Source organism: Rhinolophus sinicus, linkage group LG09 (genome assembly GCF_036562045.2).
Source record: "Rhinolophus sinicus isolate RSC01 linkage group LG09, ASM3656204v1, whole genome shotgun sequence".
Taxonomy (NCBI): domain Eukaryota; kingdom Metazoa; phylum Chordata; class Mammalia; order Chiroptera; family Rhinolophidae; genus Rhinolophus; species Rhinolophus sinicus.
In genome coordinates this window covers 114,731,651-114,746,328 of record NC_133758.1, presented here as the reverse complement: position 1 = coordinate 114,746,328, position 14,678 = coordinate 114,731,651, and the positions used below count along the sequence as shown (strand labels likewise).

Here is a 14,678-nt window from a genome sequence, read left to right as displayed (position 1 = left end):
TGCCAAGTCATTTTTGCTCCAGTCTTTTGAGTCGGCTTTCCCACATCAACGAAGCAGCTCCGCCAAACAGGGACGAACACTCGCACTAGAATGTCTATAAACGAGTGGCCGAGCGACCTGGGAGGACACGACACCTCCCTGTGTGCGTGCGGGTCACGTCACAGGACGCTGTGGAAGGTTTAGTGTGGTCACACATGTAAGCGTTGCTCAGTAACCAGTAGCTGCTGTTTTCACAACTAGTCCTGCTGGTGCCGCCACCTCTGCCCTCACCTCTGCCATCACCTCCACCATCACCTCTGCCATCACTTCCATCCATTTCCTCCCATCAACTTTACTTCCTCCCACCACCTCAACTACCTCCAGCATCGCCTCCAGCATCACCTCCGCCATCACCTACACGGTCTCCATCTCTGCCTCCTCCATCACCAACTTTTACATGAGGAACAGGCAAAGAGCCATCTGTGAGTAGCTGATGGCACAGCAAACCAAGTGTCCACATGAGACTGTATAATGGAAATTCGGTGGACATCTTTTCTGATTTCCTTTTTCCTGAAATGAGTCCAACCAGAAGTAGGAGGTGACAGAGCAGCTCTGACAGTGGCCTATGGGGACATGTGCTGCAAGCACAGGAAACAGCATGTCCCCCAAAGCGTGCTCACAAGTTTCACCCCAAAAGGAACCTCCGGACACTGGCCTCACACATCAGATGTTTATGAAGATAAGAGTAGCTAAGGGAATAACACAAATGCCAAAACAGTTCAAACGCTCAAACTCCAAAAGGACGGGGTGGCTGTCTCCATGCTTCCCACTTACTGCCAGTGCGGGAAAGCAGCCGACACACACATACAGGGCCTCGTCCTCTGCTAGAACCCTGAAAGTGTGCCTGCAGGACTTCCAAGGCCTACCTCACAGCAAATGCAGAAATTAAAATTCACCAACTCCCAGGGCCCAAGAAGAGACAGCTCATGGGTCCTGCACGGCTCCAAGCACAGCGGTCAACCTTCAGGACTGCAGGACACACAGGCCAGGACGCGGACGTGACCATGGAGCTCCACTTCTGCCAGCGGCTGGTCCTGTGTGACCCGAGGCCACCACCTTCCCAAATGCAGCTGCGGGATTGCCTCAGGGCCGACCCTCCAATGGCCCCCAATCCACATGGCTCACAGAGCTTCCGCTGACCACTCTGATTCTGAACCCCGCTGTCTCCTCCCAGGCCCCAAGAAGGATGGGCACTTCAGTATTTAAGGTCTTCTGACTGCATCCAGGTCTATAATTCTGGACATAACTCACTGGGAGAGGTAACCCATTGACGAAAACTCAGAACCAGGTACCAGTGACTCCAAACAAAGACCAGGTTTGGCTACAGAGAAAGGGGCAGCTGTCATGTGGAGAGGAGGCCTGGAGGTCAGGGGTCAGGCAACACCAACAATGACACAACTGCCCAATTTTACAATGGTTTTGTGTCTTAAGAACACTAGTGAGAGGTGGGGGAACTCCTGCCAGTGTAATTGCTGTGGCTCAGAGAAGCAGCTGACTATTCCAAGTTGGTGAAATTCTAAGTATGGACAAATGTGATTCCACAAACACGCCTTTTAGTAAACAATGGCGCAGCACTTCCTGTGCCACCGACTCTAGTGTCCATCCTCGCTTTCATCGAGGGCTGAGGTTCTCCCAAAGTTACTCATGGATTGATCGGAAGCACCACCTGGGGTGCCTGTCAAAAACAAAACGCTGTCAAAACTTTTGGGATGGATATCTGGTTGTCTTATGGGACCTGCTGACACACGCCAGGCTGTTCCAGGGGTTTCCTTCCCTCCCCAGGAGAAAGCCAATGAGTCAGTCAGTGAGCTCGTCCTGGTCACTCAGGCCTCATAACGGCCAAACCCGCAGTGTTTAATGGAACAGAAGAGCAGATGCACTTTTATACTCAACGTAGAAGGTGAAGAACGGGAGACCGCCCTGTTTACGAAGCAGGTCTGCACAGCGGCTACCTGGCCTTTACTTCTCCTTCCCCAGTTACTCCACCATCCACGCTTGAGTCACTAGTATGACCCATTTACACGAGGACGAGGGGGCCTGGCCGTGTGACAAGGCAAGACAGCAACCTTTCACACATGAAATCCCACATTTTCCACTCACAATCTGCTCTTCTGTCCTCTGGGTCCCCCTCTTCCGCCCCCCGTCCCTGATGACAAGGAAAAGGAACAGAGATCAAAACACCTACGTGTGTTAATGTAATGTTAACTTGTTAGAATGGCCAGCAAGTCGCCCCTGAACCTACTGAATAAATGGCCTGCTTTTACATCACAAAACATCTCTATTAAACAGTGTTTGGTACTAAATGCAGAATTATAACCACAAATGATTTGCAAAACCATTTTAGGTAAATGTCCTATGTGCTGGAAAGGTCTCATAAAAGTAAGGGACGTTTCAAATGGTCTTTGCATCCTCCCCCTTCAAGGACAAGATCTATCTATGGTAAGTGGAACTCACTGTCCACAAATTCCTTGAAGAAAATATAGTCCAGTGAAAATGTCCCTTTACCAAATTGTGGGTGTGTGAGATTAAAAACGGAAGAGCTGCAGAAGAATCACTCTCTGGAAAAAGAAAGAAAAAACAAAAACAGTGACACACTCTGGGAATGGTATTCAGATCCAGAGACTGATCCCAAGTGGCTCATGCAGGATGATGTCACCTTCCAGCTCCTCCAGACTTTGCCAAAAGATGGAGGAATCCAGATGTCGGGCCCCCAACAGAAAACCCACAGCTGCATGTGATGGGCAAGCAGACGCTCAGCGGAGGGCTGCGCGCCCTGTCCCCAAACACTGGGGAGGAGACAAACTGACACAAGGAGGCCACGTTGGCCTGTGTCCACCAATCGGTGCTCTAAAGCGGGTTGGCAAAACATTTTCTGTACCGGGCCAGGCACCACTCAACTGTGCTGACAGAGCCCCAGAGCAGCCACAGATGAGAGGGGAAGGAAGGAGCGTGGCTCTGTTCCAATAAAACTTTATTTACAAAAGCAGGCAGGGAGCGGGATTTGGCCCACGGGCTGTCCTGGGCCAACTCCTGCCCTAGAAGGAGAGATTTCAGCCTGAAGGCTCAGGGATACAGATCTGAAATGGAGCCAAGAGAAGCAACTTGCGAAAGCCTGGGGCCGGGACGGAATTTCTGAAATGACAGAGGGAGGGCGGGACCCATTCCTCGGGTGCTGCATCCCACTCTCCCGGATCTTTGAAGGGCAGGATCAGAAGGCCGGTCTCTACAGTGCGTTGCTTCTAAAACCAGCATATAGGTTTTCGATCCAGAAATCAGGGGGAAAAATTATAAAAGTAAAAATGAATATTTGGAATAAATGTTTGGAAATTCAACAGGCATCTTCATAACCTACATCAAATGTATACACAGTTGTTTCAGATCTAAAGCACAGTTCAACCTTCTGTTCGGATGTTTGTACCTGAACTCATTTTATTTTCTATTTTTTGCATTTTTCTGAAAGATAATGAATGTGGCTTTTCTTTACCTCAGCTCTCATAAAAGGCACACATAATCCTTTCCTCAAAACCCTGGAGGCTACATGCGGTTGGGAATTAAACATTTCTTGGGCTTGAGAAAGATAACGCAAGGTCCTGGAACTCAGAATCTAGCTCAGTCCGAGTCAGATTCTGCCCCGATTGAGTAATGAAAAAATCCTCTCAGTTCGGAGCTTTTCAGATTTTAAAATTGCAGACAGTGGACTGTGGGCCTCTCTACATAAACTCCCCTAAGAACTCCCATTCCTGGTCGACTAAAGCCTAAACCCCGCCCGGCTGGCCAGCCCAGGCCTGGCCGTTTCCTCCTCCACCCTGCCCAGTCCTGCCTGGGCACCACCCCCGCTTAGGGCACTTCCTCGGGAAGAACTCCCTGACCTCCTGGCCACTGTCTCCCACGGCCCTATTTTATTTGCTTTAGAATTGTTACTCTTATTCCCATGGTCCTATTTGCCAGTTGTCGCATGTCTGCCTCCTCACTAGCACACAGGAGCCCCAGGAATTTGTCTGCTTCGCAAAGCTGCCTCCCCAGCACAGGATCTACATCTGGCACCGGGCTGTGCTCAGTCAGTGTCCAAGGAGAACAAGGTGACAACCCTGGACAGGACACCTGGGAAGTGGCTGGGCCTGCTGGGCATTTTCCATGCATGTGCCCCAACCCTCACACAACCCCGACACAACAAACCCTTTTACCAGCAGGGTGACTGAGGGACAGGACAGTTACATGGTTCCCCCAAGGCCCCAGAATATGCCAATATCACAAAGGGACATCTGAAGTCTTAGGGCCTCATCTGTACGGCTCCCACACCAATCGGGCCTCTGTCACTAAAGCAGAAAGCAGGATAATTGACAGCACACATCGATCTGGGTGCTTGTGTGTCCAGAACTCCACGTATCGGAGACTCCGTGACGGAGCCCATGTCCAAGCCACGCCACAGCTATCAGGGGGCTGCTAGAACTGGGAGATCACTTGTCTGGTAAAGATCTGAAGGAGACATTCTTCTCTATAAAAACTTGGAGCTGTATCTATAATTGCTATATTGCAGATTGCTCAAGACTGGAACTCACTGTAAATCACCCCATTTTCTGAGAAATTCTGGAACTGTCATCTAATTTTCCAGGAATCGAAGCTAAGTGCTGCCAAGTGTGGCTGCTGGATTTTTATAAGAGCAAGACAGTGTCTTCCAGAGCCACTGACCGGCATGACTGAGTGTTTCCTCAGGGCGACCCTATCTCTGGGAATGCCCACCATTTGTCTACGGCTTCCTGGGTCCTGCAGAGCAGCCCTGGGCAACTGGGGCGGCAGTGACAGACAGCTGACACGTCCATCAAGTAAGCTGCTGGCTTTAGCTGGAGCGCTGCCATCTCTGTACAGACCGGCAGGAAATCAAAAACACCAGTGGGAGGGAGGGGCAAGTAAGACGGCCTCTGTCGTCACCCTTCGCTTCAGGTCTGCTCTGTCTCTACGGCTGAAGGTGACTCTACCAAACTGACTTTCAGAGGGACGCCCCCAGGAAAAGATTTTCCTATACTTCACGGATGGTGCCCGGTGCCAGGCAGCAGGTGGGGGAGGGGTGCCTTCTGGGCCCTGATAACTGGTCAAAGCTAAGCGGCCACAGGAGCACTGGACCCACAGCCAATGGGTGTAGCACAGAGTTCTAACCATCAACGGGGTGTGGTCACCCCACCTTCTTTAAGAATAAGGACCCGATCCCCCACTGCAGAGGGCAGAGGGCAGAGGGCAGAGCCTGGAGCCGACTGCACAGGCCCGTGAGGCCCCAGTCAACGTCGCAAGTCTGCTCAAGTTCTAGCCCTCTTTTCTGGATCGAAGCCAATTTGGGCTTTGTCTCAAATTCAACGGTGACAACGAGCAGCAGTCCTCATCTCCAGCCTTCCTTTGAAGGTTTGTTTCACTGTGACACCAAAATAAGCTAAAAACATGTCCCTCTGCAGCCACGATGCTCAAGGCAAAACCTGATCACTGCAGCTACAGAGAGACTGCAGATATAGGGAGGGAAAACCAAGTTCAGGGAAGTGTGACAATCGGCTCAAGGGGAGAGCACCCGGAAGGACTGCACACGGACGCCTCCTGGGAAATGGCGGCCGACAGCAGGCGGTGAGTGTGCTTTCGATGGTGAAGGGCTGGCAAGGACAAACTGAGAGCCACTTGCCAAACCCAAAGCCTCAAGGGCCATTCCTTCAAGTGGAGCCTGCTGCCTGTACGGTAACAATCAAGGTGAAACTCTGCTTCCGAAGGTGAAGGAACCTGCCCTGAAGCCCATGAAGAAGACTGAGGGAATGTGGAGGAACGGAGATGAACTTATTCCCCCATAAAGTGTTCTGGGGGGTGGGGGGGAGGACTCCACCTACAAGGGGCATGTGACAATGAGGTCAAGAAGCCACACACCAAGAAACCTGTTCCTTGCCCACGCCCTCGGCCTTATGGAAGCTCCGTCTCCACTTGACTAACCCAATATTCACCGGCATTCCAACTCGCCCTCTGGAATTCAGGGCCCAGCAGGTGACAATGCTGTGCCTGCTTCCCTGCAGGCTAGTCTGCTCTACCATGAACACATTGTAGGAGGGGGTGGCACCGTCAAAGGCGAATGATGAGGAGAGCCTCCTCAGGCAAGGCAAGGACCCTGGGGAACGTGCCTGCTTTCCGGCACTGGGACGCCAGCAGCCCCAGCTGAGCATCTGGTGACCTGCTAGTAATGAAACAGTTCAAGGTTATGAACTACATGTGCGCCGTGGCCCTCCACCAGCAGCACTCGCCAGAATCCGACGTCCACGCTCGCCCCTACCTGGTAGTACGAACGGTGCAAAAAGGAATCTGGGCAGCCAGCTAAAGCCATGGTGCCTCTGGCCTCTTCAAATTACACGCACTGTGTTGCAGCACCTGGAATAAAGAGAGACTGTGAGAAGCCACACCAGAGGCAACATGCGCGGCTCGCAATGGGCTCGGCAGCGATTTGGCCCCTGGGCCGCCCTGGGACACCACGTGGAGGTTTGGGCAGGAGGTCTGCTCAAGCAGCAACAACTGCCGACTCTTCTAACACAAGGGGACTGTCACCAACTGTACCATCTTGAAAAGCCCTGTGTGGTCGCAGGGTCTGTGGGGTAGAGGGGCACTCAGAGGGACCAGGGTGACCTCAACCCGCTGGAATTAACCCACACGTCCTCTGGACTCCTTTTCTCATAACAATGATTAACACCCTGAGGGCTCCATCACACTGTGGGAAATATGGATTGCGCCTAATTCCAGAAAAGCACTGAGTGGGTCAGCATGTGTCGTCGGGGTCCTGTTGGTACCACCTGCATAAAAGCTGGCTCTATTGGCCAGTTTTCAGTGGGCAGCAAACCATGACAGTGATTCAACGCTCTCCCCGCAGGGCACGTTTTCTAACTGCAACCTTCAAGAACAGTATTCACGTGACACTTTCCCACTCCGCCGTGAGCTGACGCACCATCCCCGACATTACAAGGCACATCCAGCTCCCACAATGAACTCCCGACAAGCAGGAAACAGAGATCCTGTCTTTCTGTTTTTCTTTTTTCTTTTTTTTTTTTCAATCTGGCACAAAGCACATGCCTGATGCATACAAAGCAGTCGTGAACGTTCCAAGTGGACTCGTCTGAGAAGGCCCCGCCTTGCTGACACGTCGGCACCAAGGGGACGATCAACAGTGTGGCATGGGCTGGGGAGGGACCACCCTTGGCCTCAGAACGTAACACAGTGCTCTGCCAGGTTACTAACACACAGGAGAATACCTACAAAGTGAACTCGAGGCGGCGTCTCCCCTGCTAACTCTTACAAAGCAGGGTTTCACTCCTGTGAGGACAGACGGCTGCGACGACTCACACTTCGGATGCAGCTGGTGGATTCTGGGAAGAGAGAGGAACCAGAGGTCACGTCAAAAGACCCTCAATACTATTATTCTCACCCAGAAACCACTGGAGATTAAACACATTTTCAGAAGCAGCGGCAACTATCATTCTCTGTCATAATCCCAGAGGTTCTGGGGACCCTCGTCTCCTCTCTGGCTCAGAGACCCTGAACAAGCTGTAATTCCTGCCACATGAGGCTTTCTCAGGCCTCTGTACCTATAGGTGTTGTCCTAGCTCTGACACTAGCTATCACTTACTACCGTTTAGGGCTGAGCTTGGAGATCACCTCCTCCGGGAAGCCCCCGCAGACTGCCCCTCATCAACCACTACCACCCAAGAGGGCTCAGTCAGTGTCCCCTCTGGGCTCTGGGCAACATGGTGGGCTTCCATCCATCATTCCATCTGCCACACCGAGTTGTAAATCCTCCTTCTTGGTCTCACACCCCCTAAATAAGCTGTGAGTTCACTGGGAGCAGAGGCTCTCGGCGCCCCCGCCAAGCCTGACTTTCCGTAACCGCTGACAAAGAGCCACTGCCCAGCTTACTGGGTCCCCACACCCGATCCACACAGGGCAGCTTTCACAATGGGGGCTCCGCCGGTCCTCAGGGAGGAGACAAAACAGCTCCAAGAGGAGTACAGGGGCCGCCCCCACCATGTACAGGGGCGGCCTCGGTGGCACCTCCCACACTCCACACTCCCCTCAGTACAGGCCCAGGGACAGGTGGGGGCCCCTGGGTGGGGGGGGGCATGGTCACCTCTGAGACTGCGTTTAAGAGGAGCGAGGACAGTAAGTGGTAAGAAGAACCACCACTATGAGGGCATGGGGTCTGTGTCCTATTCTTTTCACCGGGGTGTGGAGGGTTTATTTCCTGAAGTACTTTTACTATGAAAACAATAAGAAAGATTAAGAAAGTGGATTGTTTCTCTCAATGAAGGAAAAGCAACACAGGGAAAAGGAGAGTAGCAGGAAAAATACAGGGAAGAAACGGCCCAAGACAAAATGAACTGTCCATTGGGAGTATCCAAATGGCAGAAAACTACATCCACGGGGGAGAAATTCCAGGAACACTGAAAATAGCCCATGAAGAGAATGACTGAAATATAGTGGTAAAACTGTAACACAAGGCCAGAACATAACTCTGGACGCAGAGAACAAAGGTCAGTGCAAAGGAAACCCAGGTTTCCGACCTGAAAAAGACCAGAAATTGCCGCGGGACAGGGCTCCTCGCATTTCAGATGTCTTTAGCAAAGTCTGGTTACAGTGTGATATTTTTAGAATTCAGAAATAAAAGCCTCCCAGAGGAAAAATGAAAGACTGAGGGAGACATAAAATTAGAGATATTAATTCCACGAACAAAATAGCAAAAAAAATAAAATAAAAATAAAAAATCAAGATAAGACCCAGTTATGGGCAGAGCCATGTTCTTCCCTCAACCCCCAAAAGTAAAACATTCATTTGCTGAAACCCTAACGCCTAGTACCTCAGAATTTGGCTGTATTTGGAGGCAGGGTCTTTTAAAGAGGTAATTACATTAAAACGAGGTGTTCGTTGGGCCCTAATCCAACGTAAGAAGATTTTAGGACAGACACACACAGAGGAAAACCATGTGGTGACACAGGGAAGAGACGGCCAGCCACACCAGGAGAGGCCTCGAGGACCCTGCCAACACCTCAGTCTCAGACTTCTGGCCTCTAGAATTGGGGGAGAATCAATGTTGTTTGAGCCCCCCACTCTGGGGTACTTTGTTATGGTGGTCCTAGAAAACTAAAACAGACCCAAATATTAAAACACTGCTAAACTGCTGGTGTAGCTAAAAGGAATAGAAGTATCGTAAATCTGTAACATTTACCACCAACTAATTATGTTTTCTGCAAGCGTCTCTCTAGGATCCTTTAAATTACCACCATAAAAACGAAAACAACCCACAACAGGGTGCTGGGCTGAGAAGGCCCAGCGATGTGCAGTGGAGGTGCTCACAAGGGGGTGGAGGGCCCCAGGCCGGAACTCCCCCTTCCCTAACTCAGGACAGGGCTGTGGCTGGTAACCTCCCTCCAGCTTCCTGCAAGCCCCCAGGCCTTCCAAATTCTCCGGCCTGTAAGTCAACCTTGCCCCGTGAGAGTCAGTGTCGTGTGTGGACTTGTCCTGGCTCTGCAGCCAGCCACCTCACCAAACATCAAGCTGGGGGTTGCTCGGAAGGTATTTCGCAGAAGTGGTTAAGAACTGCAATCACCTGACTGTATGCAAAAGCCATTTCCCTCCCGACAGTGGTGGGCCTCATCCAATCAGACGAAGGCCTAGAGAGCAGAGACTCGGTTTCCCGGAGAAGAAAGAGTTCTGCCTTAGACTACAGCAAACTCCTGCCTGAGTTCCCAGGCTGCCGGCCTGCCCTGCGGATTTCACTTGCCAGCCCCCACAGTCGCGTGAGCCAATTCCTTACAATAAACCTCTTTATGTATACACATACAGGCTCTGCTGCACTGGAGAACCCTGAGCAATCCGCCCACCCAACCAACTGCTGCCAGATCCCAGGGCCACACCATGACGCCTCTCAGAGACCTCCCCACTGCCACGTGTATCTGATGGCTCTCCACGCACCACCTTCCAGCCTTTCCAAACATCCTTCCACCTTCTATCCTAAGTACAGTCGTGCTTTCCCCCTTCACCCACATCCCTGAGGGCCTGGGGGAGGGGTTGGTGTCTGCTGGCTCCCCCTTAATGTCAAACAGAACAGTTCCTCCTGGTCCTGTAGGACCCTTTCTGCACCCGACCACGGGACAGCCCTGCCCCATGCTCCTTTCGGCCATCACGTCCCACTCTCTCGCTGCCTCACTCTGAGCCTACTGCTTGCCCTCTGGAACTCTTGGATGTGTTCAATATATGGAAACATATTGTTATTTTCCCCCTGAAGTTTCAAATGCGATGGGTGTTGAGAGTACTGAAAATACCAATTAAGTATGCCAATTTCATTACTTAAACATCACCTTTGAAAGTATTTGCCAAATGAGATTGCTTCTTAGCCAGAAAAATACACGTCTCAGAGCTCTGCTGAGCAGGTTCCTTTGGGACAAGTAAACTACAGTCAGACACAGCGGGAGGACTGGGTTAAGTCTGGTCTCTAATAAAATGCATCAAACGCCAAGCTAACATCATACTCCCTGGTGAAAGATGGAAAGCTTTCCCCTTAAGGCAAGGATGCTTGCTTTTGACACTTCTATTCAACAACTTTTATTATTGGAAGCTCTAGCCAGATCAATCAGGCAAGAAAAAATAATAAAAAGCCTTCAAATTGGAAAGGAAGACTTCAAATTGTATTTGTTCACAGATAACGTGTTTTATCTGTAGAAAAGTCTAAAAATTACACACAGAGACACAATTACAGCTAATGAATAAATTCAGCAAAGTTATAGGATACAAAGTCAACACACAAAAATCAGTTGTGTTTCTATACACTGATGATGAAAAACCTGAAAAGGAAATAAAAAAAAACAACAAAAAAAAAAACAACTCCACTTAAAATAGCATCAAAAATAATAAAATAATTAGAAAACAACCAAGGAGGTGAAAGACTTGTGCACGGAACACTACAAAATGCTGTTATAAGAATATACAAAAGATAAAAATCGGCAAAACCTCCTGTTCCACAGGTTGGAAGACTTAATATGTTACAATGACAAAACTACCCAAAGCCATCTACAGATTCAATGCAATGCAGTTCTAATCAAAGCCCCACCAGTGTCTGTTGCAGAAATAGATAAAAGCCTTTCTAAAATTCATACGGGTTCTCATGGGTCCCAAATAGCCAAAAGGATTTTGAAAAAGAAGAATGAAGTTGAAGGACACACACTTCCTGACTTCAAAACTTGCTCCAGAGCTCTGGTAATAAATCAGACACGTAGGCCAGTGAGAGCCCAGAAATAAATCCTCATACACGGCGGATTGATTTTCAACAAGGACGCCAAGACCACTGAATGGAAAAAGGACAGTCTTTCAACAAATGGTTCTGGGAAAACTGGATATGTACATACAGTATAATGAAGTTGGGCATTTACCTCAGACTACACACAAAAATGAATTTAAAATGAATCAAACATCTAAATGCAGGAGCTAAAGCTGCAAAACTCTTGGAAGCACACATAGGAAAAAAAAAATATGTCATGGCAGTGGAGTGTACAATGATTTCTAGAACATGACACCGAAGACACGAGCAACAAAGGAAAAAGAAAAAAGAAAAGATAAATTGGACTTCACCGAAGTTAAAAATTTTTGTGCCTCAAACAAGACTATGAAGAAAGTAAAAAGATTACTCACAGGAAGGTACAAAACAGTTGCAAATCCTATACCTGATAAGGGATTAATACCCAGAATACATAAAGAACTCCTGCAGCCCAATGACAACGGTAACAACAACCACAACAAAATCCCAAACTGGGCAAATGTTTTGACTACACATTTCTCCAGAGATAACAGGCACACGGCAAGATGCTCAGCGTCACTGGTCATTAGGGAAATGCAAACCAAACCACAGTGAGGGATCACGAAAAACAACACGTATCGGTGGGGATGTGGAGAAATGGGAACCCTTGTGCACCACCAGTGAGAATGTAAAATGGTGCAGCCTCTGTGGAAACACTATGACAACTCCTTAAAAAGTCAACATAGAATTAACATATGTTCCAGCAATTCCATGTCTAGGCATATACCCAAAAGAATCAAAAGCAGGGACTCAAACACTTGTCCACTCATGTCCGTAGCAGCATTATTCACAACAGCCAAAAGGGGACAGCAACTCACGTGACCACTGACAGATGAATAAATAAGCAAAATTAGTACACACGTACAATGAACATTACTCAGTCCTGAAAATCATGAAACTTTGATAGACGCTACAATATGGATGACGCTTAAAGGCACCATTCTAAGTGCAATGAGTCACAAAGGGACAAATGTGCTCTCACTTACATGAGGTACCTAGAAGAGGAGAATTTATAGAGACAAAAAGAGGGATAGAAGTTACCAGAGGCTGGGGTGCGGAGGGGTTGTTTAATGTGTACAGAATTTCTTTTGGGGATGATGAAAAAATTCCAGAAATGGCAGCAGTCACACAACACTGTAAATGTACTTAACTTCACTGAATTGTATACTTAAAAATGGTTAAACTTGAAAAATGGTAAATTTCGTATTTTGTTTATTTTATGCTAAAAAAACAAAAACAAACAAATAGTTGGCTATTCAGTGAACTTCCTTGAATAAAATCAACTTTCACTAAATTCTTTAATACCACCATGAGATTCAACAGAAGTTCTTAGGCTACGAAAGCTTGGAGATGTATACAGCAGTGGTCCCAGATATCGCTTCCGTACAAACTTATTTTTCTTCAAAGAACACCATCATAATTGCTTGGAACTTGTTTACACATTTTCCATTTCGATTTATCTGGACCAGCCTGGCCCTGTCTCAGTCCTGTGACTATGTGACCCAGGTGTCTGGGAGGTGAGACGGAACTCATATCACAAGCCCTCCGTTCATGGTCTGGCCACCCACAGCTGGCAGAGCGACAGGCACTGCCATTATCTGTGCTCTCCTGGAGACGGAAATACCCACACCGGCCCTGGACAACAAGCCTCAGTAGTTCTAAGCGTCCTCCATGGTACAGATTTGATGGCAGACTGTGCTACTCCAAAGAGATTCGTTTCTAAATCATCAGCTAATTTCTCAAACAATGATGTGCCCCACACAGATACTGAGGAAGAGTTTCATAAGCAGGTGGATACAGTGAAGCTTCAAAGCTCTAATGATAAAAGACTTCCTCGTTAACCGTTGTAGAATGACAGTGAAACCGTGTCAATTTGTCCTTTTTCTTCCTTTGATTAAAGGAGCTCATTGACACATTCAGCGTTCTGTGTTGCTCTCCCACGTCCTTTAGACTGTGAAAGTTAAGTATGCCTTTGCAAGAATGCCGTTATAAAGAATGTAATGGAGTCTGACCGTTTTAATTGAGTTTTGAACTTACGATAAAAATTTAAATAATTTTCACCACAGTTGGCACTTTTTTCCTTAAGAGACTATAGTGCAGAAAAAATAATCCAAGCAAAGTCAAAAGTTTGCTGATTCTAGAGTCAACATTTTTCTTAACAATGTCAATATTTACACTTCTGGATCCAGCAACTGAACTTGCACGTGTCTTTGTTCTTTTCATTTCATGTTTATTTATTTTTCTCCATTTTAAGGGCAATTTGTACCAGTCAAGCTAAAATGATACAATTGTCATAAACTTAAAAAATGTTACAGTAGGTGACACTTTTTCTGAACAGCACACTGGGCGTTCCTAACTGAAATGCCGGAGACTGTGCCAGGCAGCAGGTGACATTCATACGCCTGTCGTAGCGCCACCAGCTCTGGTTATGTTTACAGTCGATTAAACTGTCCCGGTTCCCTGTCCCATCAGGATGACTCTGTATTCTAGAAACATGAACTGGGATGCTGGCCAGCGCATGGGCGGGTCCCCGCGTTCGTCTTCGTCCCATGATGCTCCTGACCCTTTATAATGGACAAGGGGCTCAGTGCGTGCTACGCACCCTGCAATTCACACTCATGGTTCCTCTTCTGTGCCATTTCCTTAATAAAACACACTTTTCATGACCTAATCACTTGATTTCAAGGCGTGGCAATAGGTAGCAACCCACACTTGAGAATAAGGTCAGGTTTGGGGGTGTGGTCAGCACCCCACCTCCAAGCTCACCAGCTGTTCTCTGCACACCCACACACCCTCCAGGGCACAGACTGCTGCCACTGGCCGGGACACTGCCACCCCACTCGCCCTCGCCTGCCGAACTCCCGTCCTTCCTGGCGGAGGGTCAGCGGGCTGCTCCAGACCTGGCATACACCTGAGCATTTGTACCCACCTCCTCCTTTGACTCACTCCTAGAAAAACGCAGCTGCTCTGCTTAAGGCAACCAGCCACTTCCAGAACCCCCCGAGTCACAAACTGTGCTAAATGGACACTTTCTATTTTTATTGAACCAGAAATCCAAAATGTGTATTTCATGCTGCTTGCAAACACAACTACAAAAGCAACTCCATCTCCTTAGGAAATTTACTTTGGAGTCTCTAGAACGTCTGTTTCCCACTCTCTCCTCTCTTCCCCCAGACATTCAGATGACAGCCACCGCCTGCCGCCCCAACCCTCCAGCACACACTGCACGCTCATCGCCCTGTCGTCTCTGACACCAACCTTACTGCACGTGTTAGATGGGCTAAAC

General features: G+C 48.7%; 1 protein-coding gene across 3 annotated transcripts in view; it reads right to left on the bottom strand.

Annotated features, from left to right (window-relative positions):
- Positions 1–14,678, bottom strand: part of GRB10 (growth factor receptor bound protein 10) — a 127,098-nt gene that overhangs the window by 74,717 nt on the left and 37,703 nt on the right. Inside the window, exons 2-3 of one of the 3 annotated variants that reach the window (XM_074341041.1) lie at positions 7,302–7,415; positions 6,335–6,429 (exon numbers count right to left, since the gene is read on the bottom strand). In XM_074341041.1, coding sequence (XP_074197142.1) covers positions 6,335–6,385 — 51 coding nt within the window. In that variant the 5' untranslated portion in view covers positions 6,386–6,429; positions 7,302–7,415. The remainder of the gene's footprint in view (positions 1–6,334; positions 6,430–7,301; positions 7,416–14,678) is intronic. The other 2 variants (XM_074341040.1, XM_074341042.1) reach the window with 2 other exon arrangements.